The sequence below is a fragment of the Balaenoptera musculus genome, chromosome 14 (genome assembly GCF_009873245.2).
Source record: "Balaenoptera musculus isolate JJ_BM4_2016_0621 chromosome 14, mBalMus1.pri.v3, whole genome shotgun sequence".
NCBI classification, from domain to species: Eukaryota; Metazoa; Chordata; class Mammalia; order Artiodactyla; family Balaenopteridae; genus Balaenoptera; species Balaenoptera musculus.
The window spans coordinates 11,723,661-11,751,120 of record NC_045798.1 but is presented as its reverse complement, the minus strand read 5'-3'; the positions used below and the strand labels follow the sequence as shown (position 1 = coordinate 11,751,120).

At 44.4% G+C, this 27,460-nt stretch overlaps 1 protein-coding gene across 1 annotated transcript in view; it reads right to left on the bottom strand.

Annotated features, from left to right (window-relative positions):
• KSR2 (kinase suppressor of ras 2) overlaps window positions 1-27,460 on the bottom strand; it is a 410,930-nt gene that overhangs the window by 323,045 nt on the left and 60,425 nt on the right. The window contains exons 2-3 of the mRNA XM_036823399.1: window positions 11,725-11,865; window positions 7,788-7,938 (exon numbers count right to left, since the gene is read on the bottom strand). Of these exons, the coding sequence (XP_036679294.1) occupies window positions 7,788-7,938; window positions 11,725-11,865 (292 nt within the window). The remainder of the gene's footprint in view (window positions 1-7,787; window positions 7,939-11,724; window positions 11,866-27,460) is intronic.

The following is a 27,460-nucleotide window of genomic DNA, read 5'->3' as shown; positions in this document are numbered from 1 at the left end:
CCCCTGCAACAACTGGACACGCTGCTTCCAGAAGTTCCCAACAACCCAGGCTGGCTTCCCTTATCAGGGCAGGTTAGAGACTTTGCTCTGAATCTCCAGTTAGTCCTTTCAAACTTTTACTTCCCCAGCTCTTCCTACCGTTGTATAAGGTCTGCACTCCTATGATAAATTCTTTTTTCCATTACCCTCAGAGTGGCTCTGCTCCCTGACTGACCCCTCACTGATCCAGTCACCAGCAAAAGCAATACGGTACCTGTTCCAGGACTAGCTTCTAAGGCAACTGGTGGCTTCCAATTCCTGCCTCTTGGAATGCTCACTCCAACATAAGAAGCCCAAGCCACACGCAACACGTGGGTGCCCCATAAACAGCCCAGGTTGAACTCCCATCCAACAACCAGTGTCAACTGCCATCAACGCACGTGTACCATCTTGAATGTTCCAGCCCAGTCAAGCCCGTAACACACGCAACCAAAGAACCACCCAGCTGAGCCCAGCCAACCCAGGGAATCATGAAAGATAACAATGTAGGTGCTGTTTTGAGCCATTAAATTGTGGAGTAGATTGTGACATAGGAACGGGTTACCAGAACACGCCCCACGGTTCAGCCACGTGGGTCTTCTTTCTGCTTCTTAACAGTGCTTTTGAGATTTGATGACCTGTTTCTTCTGCTCAAAATGTTCTTCCCCCAATCTTCTCATATCTGTACCTTCTTGTCATTCAAGGCTTAGCTTAAATGTCGCCTCCCCAGAGAGGCCCACTGTCATGGTCAGTTCAATATGTCAACGTGGCTAAGGCACAGTCCCCAGTAATTCGAGCAATTATTAATTTATATTCCTGCTGTGAAGGGATTTTGTAGGTGTGATTGAAGTCCACAGTCAGCTGGCTGTGAGTAAGGGAGATTACCCTCGGTAATCTGGAGGGGCTGGCTCAATCCACTGACAGGCGCTAAGAGCAGAACTCAGGCTTCCCTGAAGAAAAGGAAATTCTGCCCACGGATAGCGACTTCAGCTCATGCCCAATCATTCCAGCCAGCCCTTCCTGGCCGCCTACCCCACGGATTTCAGACCTACCCAGCCAGTCACCACAATCACATAAACCAAATCCTTGCAATGAATCTCTTAATATATTTATTCTACCGGTTCTGCTTCTCTGGTAGAGCTCTGACTGACCTGACCCTCCCTCTGTGGCCTCCCCATCAAAGCTGGCCACCTAGCCACCATCGCATCACCCTATTTTAATTCTCCACATAAAACTGATCACCGTTTGTTATTTCTCTTGTGTATTGTTTCTCTCGACATATTCTAGAAAAGTGCTGTCCAACAGAACTTTCTGTGATGATGGAAACGACCTAGAACCGTGCTGTGCCAATAGGGTAGCCACTAGACACAGGTGGCTATGGATCACTTGAAGTGCGGCTAGTGCCATGGAAGAAGTGAAATTTTAATTTTATTTCACTTTAATGAACATACGTTTAATTCACCACATGAGTCTAGTGGCCGCCATATTGGACAGCTCGGGTCTGGAACACAAGGTCCGCGGGAGCTGGCTGGCCTTGCCCGCCACTGTGTCCCTAGTCCCCCACCGAGACCGAAACAAAGGATGTTCAATCGAAATTTATAGTGAATGAATGAGCCGTGTCTGCGGAATCACATCAGGTTTCTGTCGCTTGCAATCAAGAGTCCTAACATGGAGTCACGCTGTGTAAGGGATTCCTGAGAAGCCACAGAACAGCGCGCTGGAGAACGGATGAGGACGTGGTGCTGGAACACACCAGACACGGCGGGTGGTGGAAGGGGCGGCTCTTCCAGCCCAGCCCTCCCGAAGTTAGAAGCAACTGGAACAATAGGGCAATCAAGACGGCGCCTACTCTTTGTTCCCGTGGGAGGAAGGCTAGAGTGGAAGGCGGGGTTCTGGTGGGCTTCATTCAATACCCAAACTGCGGAGATACCAGAGAGCATCTGAGGCTGTCCTATTTTGGGGTCACTTTGCATCCTGTTTTTCTCCTGGCTGCCATTTCCCTGCCCCTCCACCCACCCCCGAAACTCAGGAGGAGGAGCTGGAGGGGGCTCAACAAAGCAAGCTCCCGGGGCACCTGTCTGCCAGTGGCACCCTGGGCTCTTCTTACGCTTCCTGGCATCTCACTCCAAGCCACCCACCCACTCTGCAGCCAGAGTGTTTGTTTGAAAACTGGACAAGTAATCCAGGCATCTTCTACTCAAAACCCTGCCATGCAAGCTCTGTGCCATGGTCCACCGTGGCGGCTGGCCCTGCCCCCTGTCTGATGCCAGCTCCCACCTCTCTGCCCAACATTCCCAGTGGGCCAGCCACACTGGTCTCTCCACGCCTGGGACGCTCCGAGCTCCCTTGCGGAAGCAATGCACTTCGATGTGCTCCCACCACCCCCCGGTCATTAGGAGACCTCCTCCTCCTCCTCCTCTCGGTCTCAGCTCTACACTGAAGCCCCAAGAAAGTCGTCAAGCCCTGCTTCCGGAAGCACTGCACTTCGATGTGCTCCCACCACCCCCCGGTCATTAGCAGACCTCCTCCTCCTCCTCTCGGTCTCAGCTCTACCCTGAAGCCCCAAGAAAGTCGTCAAGCCCTGCTTCCGGAAGCAATGCACTTCGATGTGCTCCCACCACCCCCCGGTCATTAGCAGACCTCCTCCTCCTCCTCTCGGTCTCAGCTCTACCCTGAAGCCCCAAGAAAGTCGTCAAGCCCTGCTTGCGGAAGCAATGCACTTCGATGTGCTCCCACCACCCCCCGGTCATTAGGAGACCTCCTCCTCCTCCTCCTCTTGGTCTCAGCTCTACCCTGAAGCCCCAAGAAAGTCGTCAAGCCCTGGAACCCAGCACAGTACCAGATGTGTAGTGAGTGCTTGATACATGTGTATAGGAGGAAGGGGTGGGAGAGAGGGAGGGAGAAAAGCAGGGTCTTCCATTACCTTGAACCTGAGTTTTTCCTTTGGAAAGTGAAGGTACAAATGACCACACATTATTAGGCTAAAAATAATCAAAAAGCCAAGAAACAGCACAGAGAGAAAGAGGAAACATCAGAAAAGAGAAAGCCACGGCCACAGCACTCTGATACCTGAGCCATGCCCCCACCAGGTTCTCCTCTGATAAGGCAGCTGTGACCCAGGAAAGGAAGGTTCAGGAAGGGAGCCCGTGGTCTTCATACCTGAGGTCTCCAGCCTTGGAGTCTCCACAGCACTTATTCTAACACACTTTCTAATGTACATGCTTATTATGATATAATTTATTGCCAGTCTCCCCCACTAGAACGTAAACTCCATAAGGACAGACATCTAAGCATACATTTTCAGAGATTTGAACAGTGCCTGGCATACTGTAGGCATTCGATAAACTTTGTTAAATGAGTGAATGAATGTTTGTGATTTCAGGCCATAGCTGATATGATGAGGAACGGTTAGGATATCCTGGCTTCGGGGTCCCTGGAGCTTGTCGAAGGAATGATTGCGCATTCTTTGGTGTCAGGCTAAGGCTGACCTAACAAGCTGTGAGCAGAGATGAAAGGGTTAAGCTTTCCTATCTTTGGGGTTCCTTGGGCACTGGGAAATAAGGATAGCCCCCAAAACCCAAGGAGAAAACTAAGATTAGAGTTAACAACTCTAAAATCAAGCTGCCCTTACGCTCTAAGAAAGAGAGGGACAGAGAGAGTACATGCATTCTTGGCCAGACATAAAGCTTCCTTGTCTCCATATGTTTGGTTTCCATATGAGTTTCTCAACACAACCTGTATTCCTTCAGACCCTCAACAAACGTGCATTGAGTCCCCACTACACACCAGAATTTAAAATATCTGATTTCATCACTGTAGGAGACTCCAGCTTTCTGGCTGAGAGCTGGGAATACCAAGCTGAATATGGCAAGACTCTCAAGAAACCAGAGTCTGGTGCGAAAGACACTTATTTTTTTCTCTAGTTTGGGATAACATTTTTGGTTAAGGTGAAGGGCAGGAAATGACAGGAACCAGCCAGCTCCCAAGATAGTTCGAAGCTTCAAGAAACCAGTGATAATTTTTGAGCGAAGAGAATTTAAAGCAAGAATCCTTTGGGGGTGGCTCACTGCTTCCCCCTGGTGGAGATCAGTAGCAAGCATGTTAGGCGGCTTTCCCAAAAAACTTTTCATTCAACAAAGTGCAGAAGCTTCAAGGCAGGAGTTGGGCCTGAGAATAAACAGGGATTCACCAGGAGGACAAAGGGGAAGGGAATTCTGGGCAGCGGGGTGAGTACCAAGAGGCAAAATCCATGTCTGATCTAGGAAACCCTAAGTAACTAATAGATTAATTGGATATTTAGGGATTGTGGGGGAACTGTGAACAGTGGGCTTCCAAATGGGAGCCAGATTCTGAGGTGTTTTGCAATCCATAAGAAAGACTGTTCATTAAGGCAGTGGGAAGTTTTCCTGGGCTACGTGAGCGAGAAGGTGTATTGATTCAGAGATATTTATTGAGTCCCTCCTATGGGCTAGATATGTAGCTGGGAATAAAATGGTGAATAAAAACAGGTATGATCCCTGCCCTCTTGCAGCTTTAAGGCTACTAAGGAAGACAGGTATCCATTGAAAAAAAAAAAAACACTCCTTAAAAAAGTTTAAATGAAACTTAAAATGTGAAGAGTGGCACCATAACATTGAGGAAAGGCAGAAGTAGAGCACGATATTAAGGAGACTCAGAGCTGAGTGGATAGTGCTTTACTGAGTTGAGGTTCTCTCCAAGCTGACCCTGGCGCTGGAGGAATGTGGGCATGAGCGCAGCCCTTGGTCACTGCTTTCAAGGTCCCAGTGGCTCAAAGGGTGGCATCAGAGGTAGGACATCGTCAAAGGAATCTCAGCTGCCTGGGAAGGACTGGTGGTGGCGGGAGGATTGATTTTATCAGTGTTTTTTTCAAACCGTGGCTCACAGTGCAAAGTGGGGTGTGAAATCGAAGTGGTGGATCACCACCAGCATTTGGTAAATGATATGGAATAAAATAGAGAAAAAGTGTATGAAATATCATGTATAGTAAGAATGAGTATTGTTTCATGAAACTCCTTTTAGTTGTGTATGTGAATGTGTACATGCGTGTGTATTTGTGTATGTGTGTGTGTGTACAGGGTTGCAATATAAATCATATTTGTTACTGTGTATCTTGATTAAAAAAATGTTGAAAAACACCCGATTAGAGGCCATCTCAAGGTCTCACCAAGCCCAGGATGTTACAAAGGATGATGGCCCAGCCCGTGGAGAGGTGACATAAACCCCTCTCTCAGGAAGAACTGGGGTCCAGCTCATTTATAAGAACTTTTCCAAACTCAGTAGCACAACTCTGAAGAGAAGATATTAACTCTGAAAAGCAATTAAGAACCTAACCTCATGGATGGACCTAGAGTCTGTCATACAGAGTGAAGTAAGCCAGAAAGAGAAAAACAAACACCGTATGCTAACACATATGTATGGAATCTAAAAAAAAAAAAAAAAATGGTTATGAAGAACCTAGGGGCAGGACAGGAATAAAGACGCAGACGTAGAGAATGGACTTGAGGACACGGGGAGGGGGAAGGGTAAGCTGGGACGAAGTGAGAGAGTGGCACTGACATATATACACTATCAAATGTAAAATAGCTAGCTAGTGGGAAGCAGCTGCATAGCACAGGGAGATCAGCTTGGTGCTTTGTGACCACCTAGAGGGGTGGGATAGGGAGGGTGGGAGGGAGACGCAAGAGGGAGGAGATATGGGGATATATGTATATGTATAGCTGATGCACTTTGTTATACAGCAGAAACTAACACACCATTGTAAAGCAATCATACTCCAATAAAGATGTTAAAACAAACAAACAAATAAAAAAAAGAACCTAACCTCAAATGCTCACTCTCATGCATTGTGCGGGGCGGTGGGAGGGAGAGGCATAAATTGGTACGAATTTTTGGAAAGCCATATGGCGACATTCACCAGAAGCCTTAAAATATGTAAACACTTTGCTGCAGGAACTCCACTCCTATGAATTCACACTACAGGGATCGCCAAGGATGTACCCAAAGTTAACACTCAAACTTGTTCACTGCAGCAATGCTTATAACAGGCAAAAAAATGGATACAACCTACATTTCTAGAAATAGGAGGCCAGTGGAATAAATGGTGGCAGATTTCAGGCGTTAAAAATGAGCAGGAAATACATTTATTGACAAAGGAAGATGTTTATGATATAACACTGTAATTCAGTGCAATGTTTTAAAGAAGAGGAAACTGCCAGCTGCTTCTCACAGTAGGTAGAGAGAAGTCTCCTTGAAGCAGGTTTTGTCTGCGCTGAGTGATTGAGAGGCCTTTCTTAACTATGTGACTATCAGGTGAGTCAACAGCATTGTACTAGAGTGAAGAATAACATGACCTTTATGGCCAGTCAACCAGGGGTAAATCTGCACCCTCCCTGGAACATTTAGAAACATCTGGAGACGTTTCTGTTTGTCATGACAGGGATGGGGTAGGGGTGCTACCGGTATCTAATGTTACCTCTACTGGTAGAGGCCAGGAATGCTACCAAACACCCTTCAGTGACAGAAGAGCCCCCAATTCAGGGCTACTGGATGATGATCGTAGCCATCATTAGAGTCTGCTAGCAAGAAAGAATCCAAACGGGCATGCATGGGGGAGCTGGGCCAATGACCTGTTTCAAACATGCTCTTTTTTTGTCCACTTCCGTCTCCCCAGCCCTGCTGGCACACATAATCACTCCATAAATACTCGTTGAATGTTGCATGTTGAACCCAGCTAGGGCACCTACAGATGAACAGCCACCTGACTGTTTTATCAGTGCCAGACTAGTGCTCAACAGTGACTCCTTGTGGTGGGAACTGAAACAACCACGCAGGTGGACCAGTACGCTTTTCTTTGGCTGTTTGCAGAGCTGATCCCTTAGGACTGAAAAGGCCCCAGAGAGAGTGGAAAAATCATGAGGCTAGAGGAAAGCAGGAAACCTCAATCAGGATGATGTTTGGTGTCCTGCTAATCAGGGCAAACAGGTATTTGAGAAATTAATGAAAAATAGCAAAGAAAGATTACAATGTTAGACCTCAAACTGATAAAAACAAGTCAGAGGTTATTTTGTTAGGTGAAAAAAGCAGGTTTCAAAATAATATGTATGGATAATCCTAGCTTCATGGTTTTATCATTTATTGTTTAGAGAAACTATACACATACCCATTTGTCAGGAAGAATTATACCAAAAATTATACCAAAATGATAACAGTAGAGGGTGGGGACTTGGGGTTATTTTTGTTTATCTATTTTCTAATTTATTTTACAATGAGTGTATATTATTTATGGAAAAAGAAAAATAAGAAGTTAGATGCTGAGCCAAAATACAAAGGCACTTCCCAATGTATAAGGTAAAAAGACCCTAGGGACTTCCCTGGTGGCGCAGCGGTTGGAAGTCCGCCTGCCAATGCAGGGGACACGGGTTCGCACTCTGGTCCGGGAGGATCCCACATGCCGCAAGCAAAACAAAAGACCCTAGTCTTTCACACACGCCCAATATTTCCATATCTGGACCCTAATTATCCAGAACCCCATGCCCTACAACCTCAGAAGGTCTCCCTTGGGCAAGAGTAGCTGCCCTGACCACTTCTTCTGGCTCCAAATTCCAGGCCCCTCTTCCCTCTGCTCATGAGCGGTACGCACCATCCAGAGCTGGCTCTGCCTCATCCTGGCCTGCAGGTGCGGACACAGGAGCCCGGAGGAATGGCGGCACACGTTGGGGACGCGTTTCCATCCCCCTGGGGCTGCTCACCTGACATGTGGACGTTCCGGAGGCAGGAGAGGGAGGCATTGAGGCGGGCACACTCCTCCCGGTTGGCCCCGTATTTCTCCACGGTCTCACACACCTGCTCGTCCGTCATCTCCAAGAGGTCCTCCAGACTCAGCTGGCCCGGGGTGATCTCCTAGCGGAGGGAAGAGAGAAGGAGGGTAAACAGACCGGAAGCGCCCCAAGGGGAGGCCTCCATATCGCCCTCTAGTGGTACCTAGAGGAACGCCAGGCTCTCGGTGGATGTCGGCTTGGCATAATGGTTGGGTCTCCTGACTCCGGTCAGACAGGCCTGGGTTTGAATCTCAGCTTTGCCACTCATTAGCTAGATGATCCCGGGCAAATCACTTAACCTCTCTGAGCCTCACTTTATTCACCTGAAAAGTGGGAATCTTAAGCTCATGTGCTCTGTAAGGTAGCAGGTATGTTTAGCACGTAGTCGGAGCTCTGTAAATGGTAGCAGTTAATTACCTGTCTCCCCATGCAGTTTCTGAACTCCTTATACGCAGGGCTCCAATTTACTCATCTTGGAAGGCCTTCCATGCCGCCTGCCCGGCTTGGACTGCAATGATTTGTCCCAAATCCAGGGTGAACTAATAAGAGCAGAGAAAACTGGACAGCCCCAGTCTCCTGATGGCTGGCCTCCTTTCCCTTTTCTTCTTCTCTTTCCCAGCCACACATTCTAGGGCTCAGGTTCGGGGTTCAGGAACCCTAAGGGGAAAGGGGGGCTGGAACCCTGTGGGTGGTTCAGTGCTGTCAATCAAACGGGATTTGTGTCTGAGCCCGACGGGGCAAGACTTTGCAATCTAAGACAAAGTGGAGTATAGCATGGAGTGGGGAAAGGGACACCGCTGAAGAGATGGGCTGGAGGAAAGGTAGGATTGCCGGCTATAACTGTGTTGGTCAGGCGTCCCTTCACCACCGCCAGCAACCATCCCCTCCCTTCCCCAAAGCAGTGTGTCCCTATACACCATAATATGGACACACCTGGAAACTGGCCAAACTTCTATATTTATGCATCTACAAAAAAATAGCCTTCACATTATAGCACTTATTGGTAACCAACATTTTACATTTATTATTATTATTATTACTATTATTAAAATAGGAGTTTTAGATAGCAAAGAATGGAGATTATAAGGCAATATTGTGGAGTACTTCCGCCCTCTTGTGGCCATATCTGTGTATTACAACCAAATGAGACACCACCCTGCCCCACCCCGCCCCCGCCTTAATCTGGCAGTCAGAAAGATGAAAACTGCATCGACACAAAAATTCTATAAAAAAAAAAAAAAAAAAAAAGCTGCCGGGCAAAAGCCGAAACCCAATCAGTGCCTCTCCAACTCACTAGGTCAGGGGCAGAGAAAGAACAATAATGAGTCACATAGAAGCTTTCTCAAATAGGGACTGTTACAGGGAAGTCCACATTAAGAAAGGTGATGGACCAGGATCTGAAAGTAGGAAATGAATTACATTTAGAAGGGATGATTCACAACATAAAAGAATTCTCCTCTTTGCTGCAAGATTCACTTGTGCATTTTAATCCTATAATTTACCCTCCAAAATACTCAATTTACACTGAAGTTTACAGTTCACACACACACACACAAATCACAGAAGAATGACAGAAAAAAATGGAGAAGGCTTTAACTAGCTTGGGCCAAAAGAGGAGATGCACTTCTGTTCGATTTATTCATAATAATAATAATAATTGAAATAGAACACTGTTTTAAGTGCTTTTCATGGATTTTCTTTAAAGGTCACAAAGACCACATAAAGCAGGTACTTTTACCACCATCATCAGTCTGTAACTAGGACACTGGCATTCAGAGAAGTCAGACCATCACCCAGGGTCACACTGTGAGTAAGTGTGAACCCAGGCAGTCTCATTTAGGAGCTTTCTCCATACTGCTGGTTCTTCCACAGAAGGGGGCCATCTGGTGGACACACGCGTGAGCTGCAGACAGAGAGTTGGAAACCCAGCTCTGTCCACACCGCCTGGTTGGTGGCCTTGGACTCGATTCTCATAGACTAAGATAAGAGCCAGAGCTCAGGCACCTGCAGGCCAGGTAAATGTAAATGAGCAAAGCTGAGAACTAGCCTGCGGGATCCTAAGGGGCAGCAGAATTCGGTTTACCGACACCAGACAGGAATTCAGTTCTGTGTGGTCAGCAATTCCGATTCTTCGAGAGAAGCCGAAGATCTGAGTTTTTATGCAGACTCTTTCAATTTTTAAATACTGGCTCAAAAATAATTTTGAAGACAAACAAAAAATATCTGTGCGGCAGATACAAGATACAGCAGAGGACCACTAGTTTTCAACCCCTGAAGGTTTGTCTCGGTCTTATTCGCCTCAGCTGATAAATAAATGGTCCCGAAAGCCTCTGAAAAGTGTATGCAGCCATGCAAATAAAATGTACTGTCTGTACTTTTATGGGACCTTTCATTTTAAGGATATTCACGCGAAACCGCCATCCTGGGAATGATATTAAGAAACAGAGACTCCTACACCATCTGGTGCGTATGCGCAAGATGGGGGGGCGGGGGAGAGGGGAATGTAGGGGTTCTGTGTCCCCAGCTCAGGACGGTTAGATGTGGCGGGTTCAGGCAAGATCACATTGGGAACAAGGTCTAAAAAAGAGAAAAGGATCTTCCAGGCCTCTTCGAGCAGGAAGCAGGGGGTGCCTTGAGAAATGGCACTTGGTCCTGCAGGTGAGGCGGGCACCCAGAACGCCCTCTCCCCAGCTCAGGGAGGCCCCCCCAACAGGAAAACGAGGAGAAAGCACTCTGGAGTCCATCTGAGCTGGGTTTTCCTGCTAGCCCCGCCCACTCACAAGCAGGGCAACTCCCTCCATCTTCTAGCCTCAGTTTCCTGCCCTGTACAATGGGGTAAAAGTCATACCTACCTCAAAAGGTCGTTGTGAGGGTCTGAACAGTCTCAAGAGTTGAGATTCTGCGTGTAAAACCGTCAGTACTATGCCTGGCACTGAAGATTCAATGAATGAGAGCTGATTTTATTAGGAAAGTTTCCACCCAGTCACTGAAAACAGGGAGGACCCAAGATCCCAGAGGGTAAGGAAATCTCACCATCCTTGAAACCTTAAGGATGTGATCCACTCCTGGAGCGTGGACACAAGACAACAGGTGTTCTGGTTTTGTCACTAGAAAACCTGTTACTTCCAAAGTTTTCAGTAACAGCAACAACAATAATAATAAGTTGACATTTCCTGGGTACTATTAGGTTCCAGACTATGGGCTGAACATTTTACACAGATCATCTCATTTTATCATGCCAACTACTTAAGAAGAGGAGACAACCATTACCCCACTGAATAGATGAGAAAACCAATGTCCTAAGATACGCTGCCCAGTATGGTGGCCACTGGCCACATTAACGAACATTAAATACAATTAAAAATTGAGTTCCTCAGTCACATGCACTAACCACAATTCAAGTGCTCAGTAGCTACATGTGGCTGGTGGCTACCGCATCAGGCAGCACAGATATGAAATATTTCCACCATAGTAGAACATTCTGCTGGACAGCACTGGTCTAAGAGCTAAAGTGATTTGGCCCAGGAGACTGAGTCCTTAAGTGGCAGAGCTGAAAGAGGGTCTATCTGACTCTAGAGCCACACTCTTTTTTTTTTTTTTTTTTTGGCCACACCTCACAGCATGTGGGATCTTAGTTCCCCGACCAGGGATCGAACCTAAGCCTGGATTCTTAACCACTGGACCGCCAGGGAAGTCCCTAGAACCACACTCTTAATGACCCCATTCAGACAGCATCAGAGATGCTCCGTGCCTTCATCCAACACGTATTTAAGTCCTACTATGAGCCAGACACAGCCAAAAACCCACTGCCTGACGGGGCTGGCTGCCGGTCAGTAAGGGGCAGAGGGCAGGGGTCGCCTCCAGTCACCTCCAGGACTTCCTTCCGCACGTCGACGATCCGGAACCAGTGCCGGAGCTGGGGGAAGCCGTCCAGCTCGGCATTGCGTTCCTGCAGGGCTACCTTCTTTTTGCAGGACAGCTGCCGGCTGAAGTACTTCACCAGCTTGCTCTGCGGAGACACAGAGAACAGAGGACACATCTCAGAGGCACTGCCACAAGGAGGAGAGGCAAGTATCTCCCCAATGTCCCCTCCGCACCCCAACTCCGTGTTTTAAAGACCGGTTCAACTGCAGTGAGACCCAGTTTCCACTCATGTCCCAACTGTGTTGGTGAAGATGGGCAAACAGGCAGGTTCCAAGACTCTGCTGGGGAGGAAGGCGTGCCTTGTACCCGTGTAGTGGGGCGCGGGGTTTGGACTGTATCCATCCACATCTCCACTGCACCATTCCTCTGACCTTCACAGTTGCACTTGTAGGAACTCCTCCTACAGACACCCCAACCTGTGCCAAATGACTGTGGAGAAGGATATTTCCTACAGTTCTGTTTGCAATGGCAAAAGACTGCAAACACCCTGAGGGGCCATCGGTAGGAGACTCATCATAAATGAGGATACACGCACACAGCGGAACTCTATGCAGCTGTAAAACAAAAAGGGGAAGTGTGCTGTGTACTAAGGCAAGATATGCTGATAAACAAAAATAAATCCTCTCTCATTCATGTGGGAAATGTTTACATTTGTGTATCTTTGTAAAGGCAGACGCTCTCTGGAAAGATTCCTAATCTTCTAGGGAAGGAAAGAGGGAGGGAGGGGGACAGAGGTGAGAGGAACATTTTGTTTAACCCCTTTCTTACTATTTCAATCTTAAGTCACATGCAAGTATTCATAAATTAACAAATACTTTTAAAGTGAGGTGGACCCTGGGACTTCCCTGGTGGGCCAGTGGTTAAGACTCCATGCTTCCACCGCAGGGGGCACAGGTTCGATCCCTCATCCAGGAACTGAGATCCGCATGCCGCATGGTGTGGGCAAAAAATAAATTTAAAAAATAAAATAAAATGAGATGGACCTGAACCCATGCTTCTAGAGGGATGCCATGCCATGAAAAAGGAAAGTTTTTTTTTATTGCCTATTACGTAAAAATTAACAACATTAACAAAAGAAAGGCAATAGGTGTGCATGAGCAGAGAAAAAATTGTGGAAGACACACCCCAGCCTGCTAAGTTGGGATGGGGAAGCTCTACAGATGGGGTGAGAAAAAAACGGTTGTATTTCTTTATATATTTTTGCTTTGTTTCAATAGTTACTTAAAGCATGTTATCATGTTTGTGATTTAAAAGCTATCTAATAAAGATAATTCAATGAAACAAAAATAAAAATCCTTAGTTATACAAATGCCTTTGACACTTTAAAGCACCTGACAACCAATATTTATCAAGAAGGCAGTCCCGGAATTCTAGGATCACATAATTTGGAGCAGGGCATGACAGCAGTGGGCATCTGTTTCTGTCTATCTGGTCTCCACACAAAGACTATTTCAGCTTTCTTTTGGGGAACCTTCCTTCTTTGGCTCCCAGTTCAGATGGTTGAGGTGAGGCTGGCTTCACCCACCTACCCCACCGCCACCGGGCTGCAGGGTGGGCATGTGACCCAGGCCTGGCTGCAGCATTTGGAGCGGGAGTAACAAGCAAGCCAGGCTGGGCCGCTGAGAAACCTCCCCATCAACTCTTCCCGAGCACTCGGAGGACAGCTCCCACCTCTCACTGGAGTTGCCAGGAGGGCGCCAGCAAAGCCAGGAGCTGCCGGGACATCCCTGCTGCCATCTGGGAGAGCTCCCCTGACACTGAAGCCCACCGGAAGAAATCAGAAAACTGGTGTTTAAGTTAACGTGAATTTTATTCACCTTACTAGTAAAGAGAAAGTTGCCATTCTCTTTTTTTTTTAAAGGAGATTTTTAAAATTTATTTATTTTTTTGGCCATGTCACGCAGCGTGTGGGATCCTAGTTCCCCAACCAGGGATCGAACCCGTGCCCCCTGCAGTGGAAGCACGGAGTCTTAACCACTGGACTGCCAGGGAAGTCCCAAAGTTGCCATTCTTGATAAGCCCACATTCTATTGCAATAACGGCACAAAAATCACCTTATGCTAATGTACCTAGAATGCTTTTCATTTAGAATCTCAACTTCGAGTGTTAGAATAGAAAATGTCAAAAAGAATATGTTTTTTCTCTAGCTTATTTCTGAATGAATAGGGTCTGACCTACTGAGACTTCAAAGCTGGGCTCTCAACTAAGACATCTATAGAACTCTCATGTCTGTCTGTTGTTTTATTTTACGACTTGTTTTAACTATTTTCTTTATACAGGTATGGAAAACCACACAAAAGAAATAAGTACACTTTGACACGTCCCCATCATTCTTTGAGCACTTCCTTACTCTCTGACACAACAAAATTTTCTAGGGTCATCTTATTCTTTTCCTGCCCCAACCCTGGAATCCATCATTTCTCCAAGGAGTGTTGATTCCTCTGAATGGAATATGGTATTCAGAAGCCAAGATCTGGGTACTTGGTGAGATTACTGATATTGGGGTGTCATCATTTCCAGTCCCCTTAGTAGACAGCCTAGGCAACATATGTATGTGCAATGCATATGTGAATATGTACATACATAAATCTGCACCTATATTTATTTTGTTATTTATATGTATTGATAACTGATACCTCTAATCCCAATCCAACACCATAGGGTTTATTCTAGCATTTTCCCTCCCCACATTTGTATCACTCTTCTCAGGCAGTGAGAAAAACAATCCTCAATATATTTATTTATTGGCTCCGTCTGCGGAATATAGCGAATTCCCTAACTCCACCAGGCCACTGCCCTGCCTGGGTGCTGCCCTCATGAACCCTGACCCCTGCTGGGCTGCCTTCTCACCCTAGTTCTGCTGCCTGCCTTGTTTTTTTGTTTTTTTGTTTTTTAATTGAAGTATAGTTGATTTACAGTGTTGTGTTAGTTTCTGGTGTACAGCAAAGTGATTCAGATATAGATATAGATAGATAGATAGATATCTATCTATATATATTCTTTTTCATATTCTTTTCCATTATGGTTTATCATAGGATATTGAATATAGTTCCCTGTACTATACAGTAGGACCTTGTTGTTTATCCATCCTATATACAACAGTTTGCAACTGCTAGTTCCAAACTCCCAATCCATCCCTCCCCTACCCCCCCTTGGCAACCACAAGTCTGTTCTCTATGTCTGTGAGTCTGTTTCTGTTTTGTAGATAAGTTCATTTGTGTCATATTTTAGATTTCATATACAAGTGATATCATATGGTATTTGTCTTTCTCTTTCTGACTTACTTCGCTTAGCGTGATAATCTCTAGTTGCATACATGTAGCTTCAAATGACATTATTTCATTCTTTTTTATGGCTGAGTAGTATTCCATTGTATAAATGTACCACATCTTCTTTACCCATTCATCTGTCGATGGACATTTAAGTTGTTTCCATATCTTCGCTATTGTAAACTCTGCTGCTTATGAACACTGGGGTGCACATATCTTTTCAAATTATGGTTTTCTCTAGATATATGCCTAGGAGTGGGATTGCTGGGTCATATGGCATGCCTTGTTGTTGTTGTTTCAGATATTGATGTTTGCCGATGGATTCTCAAATCCTCTATCCAGGCACCACCCCCAACTCTACTCTGGTTTCACACGTTGAGAAGCGGACATGAGTGAAACTGATTTAACCTCAGTGTCAAATGTCCAAAATGGTCATTTCACCAGCTACATGTGGCTAACTGAATATTTAGGGTATTGCTATAGGGTGATTAAGGAATGGAATTTTAAATTTTATTTAATTTAAATTTGAAAATGGAAGCCACGTACAGTATTTTTCTGTTAAACATAAACTTATCGTTTTGATAGAGCTACATTTTACTTTAACTTTGACATTTTAGTGTCTGAATTGAGATGTGCTGTATGTGTAAAATACACATTGGATTTCAAAGACTTGATAGGAAAAAAATAACATAAAATATCTCATTAATATTCTTACATGGATTACATGTTTCAATGATAATATTTTGGATACACTGGGTTAGATAAAATATATTATTAAAATGAATTTCAGCTGTTTCTTTATTAATATGGCTACTAGAAAATTTTAAATTATACATTTGGTTCACATCTGTCACCCTCATTATATTTCTAAGGGACAGTGCTGCTCTAGGGCTTTATCCTAAAGAAATAATTAAGGATATTCATGAAGCCTTGCTCCAAGTGGATAATAGCCATGAAAGATTGGAAACAATCCAACTCTTCAGTGACAAGAGCTGATGTAAATAAATTACAATGTATTCATATAGTGGCATACCATTTAAAGATGTACAAAATATGTATAATATTTGTAATGTATAAATAATGTATTAAAAGCTTTATAAAACTATATGAGTATAGATGCAAAAAGCCTTGGGAGGGTATATAACAAAATTAAGATTACGGGTGACCTATTTTTTTCCTGTTTGCACATCTGTAGCGATCTTAAAAAATACGATGTATATGCATTAGCTGCTTATCAATGGAAAGAAATGTTTGGATAGGGTTAGCAATATTTTTTAACGCTGATGCTATCCAATGTCAGTGAGAATGTGAGAAACCATTGAGAATGCTACCAGAGAGCAATTTGATTTGGAAGTTTCAACATTTTTTTTTCACAATATGAAGTATAGTTGACTTACAATGTTGTGTTAATTTCTGCTGCATAGCAAAGTGATTCAGTTATACATATATATATATATATACACACACACACATATATACATATATATACATATATATATATATATATATGTATATATATACATTCTTGTAAAAATTATTTTCCATTATGGTTCACCACAGGATACTGAATATAGTTCCCTGTGCTATACAGTAGGACCTTGTTGTTATCCATTCTACATATAATGGTTTGCATCTGCTAACCCCAAACTCCCAATCCATCCCCAACTCCCTCCGCCTTGGCAACCACAAGTCTGTTCTCTATGTCTGTGAGTCTGTTTCTGTTTCGTAGATATATTCATTTGTGTCGTATTTTAGATTCCACATATAAGTGATATCATATGGTATTTGTCTTTCTCTGACTTACATCACTTAGTATGATCATCTCTAAGTTCATCCATGTAGCTGCAAATGGCATTATTTCATTCTTTTTTACGGCTGTAAGTAGTATTCCATTGTAAACATGTACCACATCTTTATCCATTCATCTGTCGATGGACATTTAGCAGGAGTGATGGAACCATGTCACTGCTCAAACACCCATGCTTGAGGAGTAGCATTTCCCAAGTGTGGGTACCACTGATAACTTGGGGTGGTACCCAGGCATGGCAACACTGGGTCCCATAATGAGCACATTCTTTCCTGTCCTAATCTCCCTGCAGCCATCTAATTATATATCAAAGAGACAGTCTCAGTTCAGTGATATTATGTCTTTAACACCTAACACTGGCTAATCTCTCTTTATAAAAGACAGCAGGACCCAGACTCATAGCCCTGGGCAGGTAACAGTATTTAACAACTTAATGATACATTTTCATTGTATTTATTTTCTTGATTGTCTTCCATTTATGGCAAGTGATACTAGTTTTCCATTACAATAGTTGTACAAAGCTTTATTTTTAGATACATGTATGTTTTTAGAAAATTGGGTTTGGTTGATAGCAAAATATACAGATATGACAAAAAGTATGATGGTGATACAAATTGATAAGTTTGGGCAACACTGTCCTATAGAATAATGTTCAAACTCTTTTGACTATTATTTGGGGTTCATCTCAACTCCATTATTCTCCTTGCCTCTCATTTCCATGCAATTCCCTAAACACGTCACCTCAATGTCACCTCTCTATGCATTTGCTCAGGCTCCTCCTACCTGAAAGTCCTTTCCATATCCACCTGTGGTAGATTGTAAAGATGACCTGAATCCTTTACCCCTCCTGTCTCCACATCCTTTGTGATATGACTTTGCAGTTAACTCACTAAACAGGCAGAATCGGTGCCAGCACCCAACCAGTGCGACTTGCCTCCGCCATTAGAAAGAGGCCTTGTGTGTTTCTGCTTGCTCTCTTGAATCTCCATGAGAATGTGCCCAGGCTGGTCAGCTAGTCACTGAAGGATGAGAAACTACACAGAGCAAAGTCAAGTTTTCACAGACATCCAAGCCAAAGCCATCCTAGCTCAGCCAAAAGCAAATTGTTGCCTGGGGTTCGCTATGAGTGAGCCCAGTCAAGATCAGAAGAGCCACTAATCTTCAGGGAACCAATAAAAGCTTATATTGTGTACTAAGGTTTTGTGATTGTTTGTTATGCAGCATTAGTGGAACCCATAGCTAATTGATATACCACCCCATCAACTCATGAAAATCTGACTTTCTCTCCAAAGCCCATCTCAGATGTCACCTTCTCCAGCAAGTCTTTATTGATCCTTCTCTGGCATTTTATTTGTACATACGCTATTATAAAATTTATTACTGTTTTCTTTGCATTATAATTGGTGAGTAATGAAGACACAGGCGTCTTAAAGGATTAAGGAGCCCTTTTCACATTTGGAAGAGTAAATGAAATAAGCATAACGATAAAAATAAAAGTACCATTATTGAGCACTTCCGTGTGCTCTTACATGCATCATGTTAATATATCCTCACATCCCCCGGAGCTAGGTGCTATCAAGATCTACATTTTACAGATGAAGAAATGATGCCCAGAGAAATTAAGTCATTTGCTCACCATCACACAACTTCAGTAGAGAGCTAGGATTCAAACCCAAGTCTGATTCCAAAGCCCCAATATTGCAGAAAGGATAACTTTATCTTAATTTACTTTACTTATTTAATAAACACATCCATATATCTTCTTTGTAAAGAAGAAGCTAGAACACTTCAGATAAAGCCAAAGCTCCCTGTGACCACTACTCCCACTAATGCTGGCCTCCTTCTCCCTGAAGATAATGGGGGTAACTATTGAGATTCGTTTGGTGTCCTTCTTTCCAGACCTTTTCCTATGTACTTTCACATATATGTACATACATGTAGAAACTCTGCAGTGTGGTTTGATGGGTAGGGTTGTGGTTTTTTTCACATAAATTGTATCATACTTTTTTCACTTGGTAGTAAGCCTCCAGGATCTCTCCCTGTTTTTTCATACTTTTTCATACTACCTCTTTCTTTTTAATCTTCTGCATGAGGCATTCTTTTGATACCAGGGTCAAAAGCCCATGATGCGAGCATCTCTGGGATGTCTGCTGGGGGCATCTTTGTCAGTTACCATAAAGCATTCTGGGGAATAATGGCCATGATCACGCAGCCACCGTTCACCGAATACTCACAGTGTGCCGGCGCTGTGAGATAAGTGCTTTGAATGTGTTTGTTTGTTTTTAAATCCACACAGCAATGTTAGCTGTGAGGCCGGTGTTCTGAGCCCATTCTGGGAACGAAAAAACTGAGGCATCAAAAACGTTAAATCACTTGCCTGGATCCACAAAGCTAGGGTAGGATCCCAAAGCTCCCTCTCTTTACCAGGATGCTGCGCTCTGAGTTGTTCACAGGTCCTTCCCACAAAATGGGAAATCCAAAAGTAGGCTATCAACCCCTCAAGGGCAGGGAGACAGTCTCACTCATTTTGGGAAGCCTACTAGGTGTTGTGGGAGAAGTGCATTTCTGAATTCCAGTTCTGAGGCTTGGGCAAGTCATATCAGCTCCCTGGGCCTCTACTTTCTCGTCTGTGAAATGGGCATATATCACCTTTGCTCACATGCCTGCTGAGGCATCTCATGAGATAATGTCTGTGCAGAAGACAGGCTGAGCCCCACCCCACCCCACCCCTCACAAAACACCGTGTCCTAACTATTTGTTGAAGGAATGTTTGGATTCTGGGGAGGAGTTTCCAGGGTCACCCAGAGACTGGACCTACACCTGCGCAGAAGCCAGAATCAAGGGGCATCCCCACTGTGATGCATTAGAATGGAGGAGACAGATGGGTGTAGGAAGCAGATGGAGTGCGAGGGGGCAGCCACAGGTCCAGGGCTTCCCCTTGAGCCAAAGAGGAATACAGATCCCCTTTCCGGACCAGAGCATGGCTAGTCCGAGCAGGGAAAACCCCAGAAAACTGCCCAGAACGTGAAGTTGGACTGGGCAGAGATGGAGCGGCACTTCCCAAATGGGGACCCTGGGGATGAGCAGCTCTTTCCACCAGGTCCCCAGGGCTGGTGCTGCAGGATGGCCACAGCTGTCAGCTAACAGGGGCTCTCTCTGAGCCACGTGCTGTGATAAGCACTTTTTATGAATTATCGATTTAATCCTCACAGTGACATTGCAGCATAGGTCCAATCACTGCCCCACTCCACAACTGAGAAAATCAAGGCTCAGAAAGGTTAAATAACTTGCCCAAGGTCACCGAACTACTAAGTGCATGAATCAAGGTATGAACCCAAGTCTAACAAACTCTTATTTATTGACGCACAAAGAATGTTATGATCCACCGCCAAGTGCAACAACACAACAGGAACAGTATAATCCCATTTTCTGAATATAAACTGCACGTATGTATAGGCACACGCGCACACACAAGACTAGAAGGCAATGCTCCAAAATGTTAGCAGCTGCATCTCTGGGTTGTTATCTCTGCATCTCTGTGCATGTGTATCTTGGAATTTTTCTATAAGCTTGAATTATCTATATAACGATTAGTCACAAATGTCATGAAAATCAGACACTTGCCAACAATAAAGATGTGGGTCATTCACAATGTTAGCCATTTCATTAAATAAATTTTAAATATATCTATATAGTATATATAAATATCTATATATAAATACACACACATACATATCCCCATTTTACAGATGAGGAAACTGAGGGCCATGGAGCTTAAGTAGCTCTCCTAAGGCACTAGAATATTTTACAAGGTAGTTCCCTCTTTCCCTAATTTCCTGACCATAAAAATCACCTGGAAGTGTTTGCTAAAAAAATCAAACTCCCAGACCCATGCCCTAGAAATTCCGATTCAGGGAATCTGGAGAAAGCCCAGGAATCCATAGAAACGCAAGCACCCCAATGGTTCTGAGCATCAGGCAAGCATGAGAAACATCCATCTACTGTCTGAATTACATAACGAAGGCAGTTTGTTTCTCAGACAAGCTTAAGCATCCAGATCCTTCGGCAACAAAATCAGGGCAGAAAACCAGTTCTGGAAGCTGGGGTGCAGCACCCCTGCCAGCAGCACCCTTTAAGGGCTGTGGGCTCATCTGCACAGCAGGCCTTTACCAAGCAGCTCTGAGGGAGGAGTCCTCATCAAGGCCCAGGGTATCCAAAGAGCAGGCCGCCCCAGTCCAGGCCTGAAGGGGCTCCCAGTGGGGCAGACGAGACAGCCGTGCAAACACAATCAAGAGGCAGAGGACAGGAGTCAGAGCAGAAGGGCAGCCAGGGTTCAGCACAGGCACCAAGGACGCAAAATTACGAGAACAGCCTCTTACAAAGCAATGTTCCAAGATCACAGGATGACAAAGATGGGTGAGTTCTACGTTTATCCTAAGAGAAGTAAGACTTCTCATTCGTTCATTTAAGTTTATTTAGGTACTTTCTAAATACAAAGAGCTGGCCGGTGGGTGGGGGGAATGTGAGATTAATTACACACACACACACACACACCCCACCCCCGCACCTGCCCTAAGACAGGACTATTCAAGTGCCAGGAAGGCCCTGAAGGCCAGCCCCCTTCAGTTAAGGACAGAAATTGAGAGCAGTTAGACACTTTAATGGCTATTTGACAGGGCAATTTTATGTCTGTTGAATCTGATAGTTTTAAAGTGAGGCTTCTATTTTGTTTGGGGTTTTGGGTCCATTTCATTTTTCTAGTAAGTCATTTTTATCATATTTTATAAGAGTATTGGCTCCAAAGTACCAGGAAAGAAAAAAACTGACCCTTCCCCACACGAGGTGTGGGAGGCCCTGACCTCCACTTGAGGAATTTTCAGGGATTGATCTTAATCCCCCTGCATCACTAACCAAATTATTTTCCAAAATGGTCCTAAAGATACTGCTTTATAAGAGCATCATGACAATGCTGAAGTGGGTGTTGGATTGTTATTAACAGAATTCTGCAGATGGGGAAACTGATGCTGAGAGGCTTGGGAACTGTGTCCAAGCTCATAACTAAAGAAGCAGGAGGGTCGGGATTTGAACTCGGGCTCTGATTTCCAGTTCCGTGCCCTCTGCACCATAACACTCTGCTGAAGTGGAGAGTCTAAACCATCTAGAGGTCAAGGTTGTGAAACACAATTAGTAAAGGGCTTTGGTATGTCCTCACCCTGCCAGGTGTCCTAATTTATTTTTAGGTCACCCTCAATTCAAGTCCATGCAGAGCTGAACTGCAAAAAGTCCAAAGAAATCCCATCTTCAAGTGAATAAACACTGGGCTCCTGGAAATAGCACATCCAAGCTGAGCCCACCATGGGCCCCTGCACTGTCCCGTACAAAATAAGGTCTCCTGGGCTTGGGGTCAGAAGGATCACAGGACTTTGAGAGTAGGAACCCAGAGATGTAGTTCCCCATCTCCCCACCAGGGGGCAGCCTGGCACTTTCCACAGCAGATGGAAAAATTTTTGCGACCTCACTGGATCTGAGCATCTTCAGTGCCTTATTACTGTACTTGGTATTAGCATGATGGTAAATTTAGCAGCATAAACAAAAAAAAATGTTTAAAGTCAAGACATGTGACAGAGCTATAAATAATCACGTCTGAAATCTCTAATGTGAAAACGGGTAACTTTTCACTCAGAGTCTAAACCTAGATAAACTCAGAGACCCATGGGCAAGCCCTGGGGTTTGGTTTGCTGGAGTCCAAAACCTTCACCACTTGGATGTTTAAAAAACAAACAAACAAAAAAAACAAACAACAAAAAAGACTAAAGCAGAGTCCGTGGAACCTGGAAAGCAGTGCAATACAGATTGAGGATCTGTCATCTTTCACGAATCATCTCGTGTAAACCTCATGGCAACGGCCATTTTACACACTAGGAAACTGAGGCTCAGGGACGAGCTATCACTGGCCTTAAAATCGCACAGATGAAGAGCCCTCTGTAACCCTCAGGGCTGCCTGTCAGCAAGCACCCACACTGCTGCCTTCTCTTTAGCAGGAATCCACTGCTAACGGAGAGCTCAAAGCCCTGAATCTGAACGGTCCACGTCTTCCACTGCTCAGAGTTCTTTCCCTCCGGCGTTAAGACATAAACGGCATTTTCCTGTCTTCCGGGTGTCATCCCTTCCCAACTCTCCCCCAATGTCACCGTCACAACACCCTGTTTTTTCCTCGGGAGCACTCATCGCTATCCCACAAATTATCCTGTTTATTGGTTTCCGTGGTTACCCCCCCCCCCCCCCAATCATCTCACACACCCATCAGAATGTCAGCTCAAAAGAGCACGGGCTTTGCCTGTCTCTCCCCGCAGCGTTCAGATCAGTGCCTGACATACAAGACATTTTTCTTGGTTGTTCTATGAACCAACATCATTGGGGTTCGGGGGCTCAGGCCTCTACCCAGAAATCCCAACTCCTTTTCCAGCCGGCGCTGCACGTTCAGAACCGAGCCCTGGCTCTGCGGCCCAGGCTCTCTGAGGGTAAAGAAATCGCCAGCGGCCCGACGCCTTCCCGCGGTTGCCAGGGCGACCATTGTCATAACATCTCCGGCGCTGGGGGGACCAGCTGACAGCGGAAAGTATTGACTCTCTAACGTCTCAAGTAACCGGCGATTTGCATCCGCAGGCAAATTCGCTGCTGACGGCTGGAGGCCTGGGAGACGCGCCCTTCTTCTTCTTCCCACCCCATCCCAGTAAGAACAGGATCCCTCAGGCGGAAGCCAACCCGACCCAGCAGTCCAGCGCTGGCCTCCCGGAATGCCGCACCGCGGCCGGCTCCCTCTGCCCGAAACTGCCCACTGCCTTTTAAAGCTCTCAATGCACCTGGTGGCTTTTCCTTTTCTTTACATTATTACTGCTAATGAATACTACAAACAGTAGGGAAAAAAGAGTTGACATATTTAATGAGCACTTACTTAGATGCCAGCCCCACTGGTAACTTCCTCACATAATGATAATTAAAATTTTAATATTTTTGCTATAACAATACATTTTGCTATAACATATTTATAGTACATCTATATACTATATAACATATACAATTTATTATATATTAATATATGTATTATATATTATTGTATATTAAATATAGTATATCTGTATAATATATATCCATAGATAAGAGTTCATAGATATATAATACATAGGATAATTTTAAACATAATTTTATATTATACAGCATATATTATATATTTATAATAATAAAATTGACATTTGTTGACACTTTTTATATGTCAGCCCTGTGCCTACTGCTTTAGTTATGTTGAGAACAATCCTATTATCAATAAACTATTATACAATAATATATTCATAATCATAGCTAAACTTAATTGAGCACTTACCATGTGCCAGGCATTGCGGTAAGTGCTTTGTTAATGTTATTTGATTGTCATATGAACCGTAAGAGTCAAGAACTTTATCGTCCCCATTTTTATTTTTTTAATTTTTAAATTTTTTTTGGCCGCGCTGCGCGGTTTGCAGGATCTTAGTTCCCCAACCTGGGATCGAACCCGTGCTCCCTGAAGTGGAAGCACGGAGCCCTAACCACTGGACCACCAAGGAAGCCCCTATTCCCATTTTTGAGATGAGAAAATGGAGGCACAGAGTGACCATGTAACTTACCTAAGGTCACAAGGATAACAAGTAGGAGCTGAGTTTGCCCCTGAGCCTGTCGCGTTCCTTATTTTCATTCCATTAAGTGACAATACTTTCAAGTTGTCAACCTTTAGCTCCCTTAGGGGAGCTTGTTAAGAACACACAGGCTGAGCCCCTGCTCCCCCCAACCCACACATGCGGAATCAAATACTCCTGGGGACAGGGGGCTTCTCATCTCATTTCTTTTAAACAAGGTCCCCAGATAGTTCTGACAGACGCAAGAAGTCCAGAACCACTGCCGAGGGGTTCTTTATCAGTCATTGCCACTGCAGTGCCAATTAGGTGATCTGATTAAATGAGGGAGTCTTGAGGGGTTGAAATTCCAGAGAGGGCAGAGTGATGTATGTAGGACCAATCATCCTGAAAATGAGAAGAAGCAGGGGGGAAAATAAGATTGCAGGGTTCCCTCAGGCAAACTTAGCTTGTGCCCCAGCTGTAACCTCTCCCAACCTTTCTGGAACAAGGACAGCCTGCATGAAGAGCAATAAATAATAGCACACATTTTTGTCCAGGGCCAGCTTTAGGGGGGCAAAGCCAGACAGTTGAAATGACCTCCCCCTGCCCATCCCCTTTCTTCCCCCTTAATCATTCACCAAGGACCAAGCTGTACAGAGAAATATAAGCTTGCAGAGTGGGGACCCACACTTTTACCTACACTTTGAGCATGAAACCTCCTGGCAAGTGACAAAGATAAATGAAGTTGTCAAAAAACGAAAAAAAAAAGCCAATGGGTGGGCACTGCACAAGAGGAGGCGTGGCTGGGAGGAATCCCACAGAAGTTCTGGGAGGTGATGGCTGTGGTCCCTGGGCAACTGGGGGGACAGAGCCAGACTTAAAAAAGTAGCAGCCAAAAACATCTGTGGAAGGTCTGCCCTAGGCCAGATGTTGCCTTACTCTTCACTGCCCGAACGAGAGGGAAAATAGAACTAAGACCCCAGGCATAAAGCAAGAACAGATGACACAAGGAACAAACACAAAACCTGCGTACACTGAAAGCACGTCTCATTTGGGCAACCACTTCACCTTGACCGTGGAAACCTATTCCATCTAGAGCTGTGCTTTCCAATACACCAGCCACTGAGCACACGTGGCCCTGTACAGGTAAATTTAAATTAACTAAAATTACATAATTAATCAATATAGTGACTAAACAAGGTTAGGGCAGCTTATGGGCACCACTGACAAAAATCCAGAAAGCAGCCTTACTGGACATTAAGTGACCTCAGGCAATCAGAGAATTCACCCCCCAAAAATGTCATTAGACTTTAAGCTGAGAATTGTGTGAGATAAACTAGTCTCCTGAATGGGTTAGCATCTTGAAGTTCTGGGAAAATCTAGGATGAGTTATAGACATATTTAAGTAATTAAACCCATAATAGTAATATTTGAATTAAAGAGTCTGTGCCTTTGGAGTATTTATTTTACATTCTCTTAATGTTTTATATAATTTGGCCAACTAGAGGAACACTTCACCTTTCTAAGTCTAATTTGAAATGTGTAATTGAATAACTGGTTCAGACGTACATTTTAAGTTAAAATTGTATTCCATTTATGTACTATGATAGAAAGTGGCTTAAGGCCCAGCATATTTATAAGTTTATTTTTTAGATTTCTATGTGCTGTGTAAGTAGTGGGATGGCTTGTCTGTCAACTGAGTACTTAAAAAATTTTTCTGCATATCAAATTTATAAATATAGTTAAAATTATTTGAAGGTGTTTAATTCACTAAGGTTGTCAACGGAAGCAAAAATTATGCAAACTCCCCTTACATGTGATTGCTAAAATTTCCTGGACTTACACGAATAGAATAATACTGCCTGTAAGCTGAATTTAAAGCATAAGGAGAATAAGGGTATTGAATTTTTTTTTGCTTTAATAAACTATTTACTTCTAAAACCAACAGATAATTACATAAAAGTGAAAATTCAGTTCTTCAGCTGCACTAACCACATTTCAAGTGGTCAACAGGCACATGTGGCCAGCAGTTGTGGTGCTGGACAATGCAGAAGTAGACTATGTCCATCATTCATAGGGTATTTCCTCTCTAACGCATGTCCAGTTTTTAGCAGATCTCTTAGGAAGCAAACACCCCAAAGCCTTTTCCCCCAGATAGACAACATGACTCCTTCAAAGATGTTCAGGATTGGAAAATGCAAGCTCCTGAAGGAAAGAGGCAAGATCCAGAGTAGACCTGGGATGGGAGAGGCGGAGAAGGGAACAGGGAAATTCACCTCAGAATGAATAGAATCCATCAAAATCTGCAGGAGGAAGCATAGAAGCGATAAACGCATCCTCTAAACCCTCTCTGTTTTATTTGATGATGGATTTTTGCCAAATTCTTGATAGTACTGTCACTCTGATCCCTGCTCAATGCTGGGCAGTTCTGAGTGGGGAATCAGGGAGGCGCTTAATCGATTTTGATTTTTTCCCCCCATTTGGTAAATTTCACACACAAGCTAAAGGATCCTGACCCAAAAATAAACTTGGAAATTTTCAAGTGAGCCAGAAAATGGTCTGGCTAAGACGAACCGTATGACATCACCATGCCCTTTGAATGCCAGGGTGAAAAAGACTAAAATTAAAGTCAGGGGCCCGCATTCAACTCTCTGCTTTGCAACTAAGAAGCTATGAGGCGCCAGGCAAGCCCACGACCCCTCACAGGCTCATTTATCTATCCATTCAATGAAGATTAAAAAGTACTCTCCAGAGTGACCCCAAGTTCAAATACCTCAGGATTATTCTTAGAAGTGACACTGATGAAGGAAAAGCAAAAGCTTCCTACTAAGTTTTACACACTAGTCTCGGCTTTGCTTGGAGAGGAAAACCATTTTTGTGTCTCCTTGTACTGCACCTGGGGTCTTGGCAACAGGATCAGTGTTCAGAAGACGCTGGTCAGGCAGGTGGGGCTCG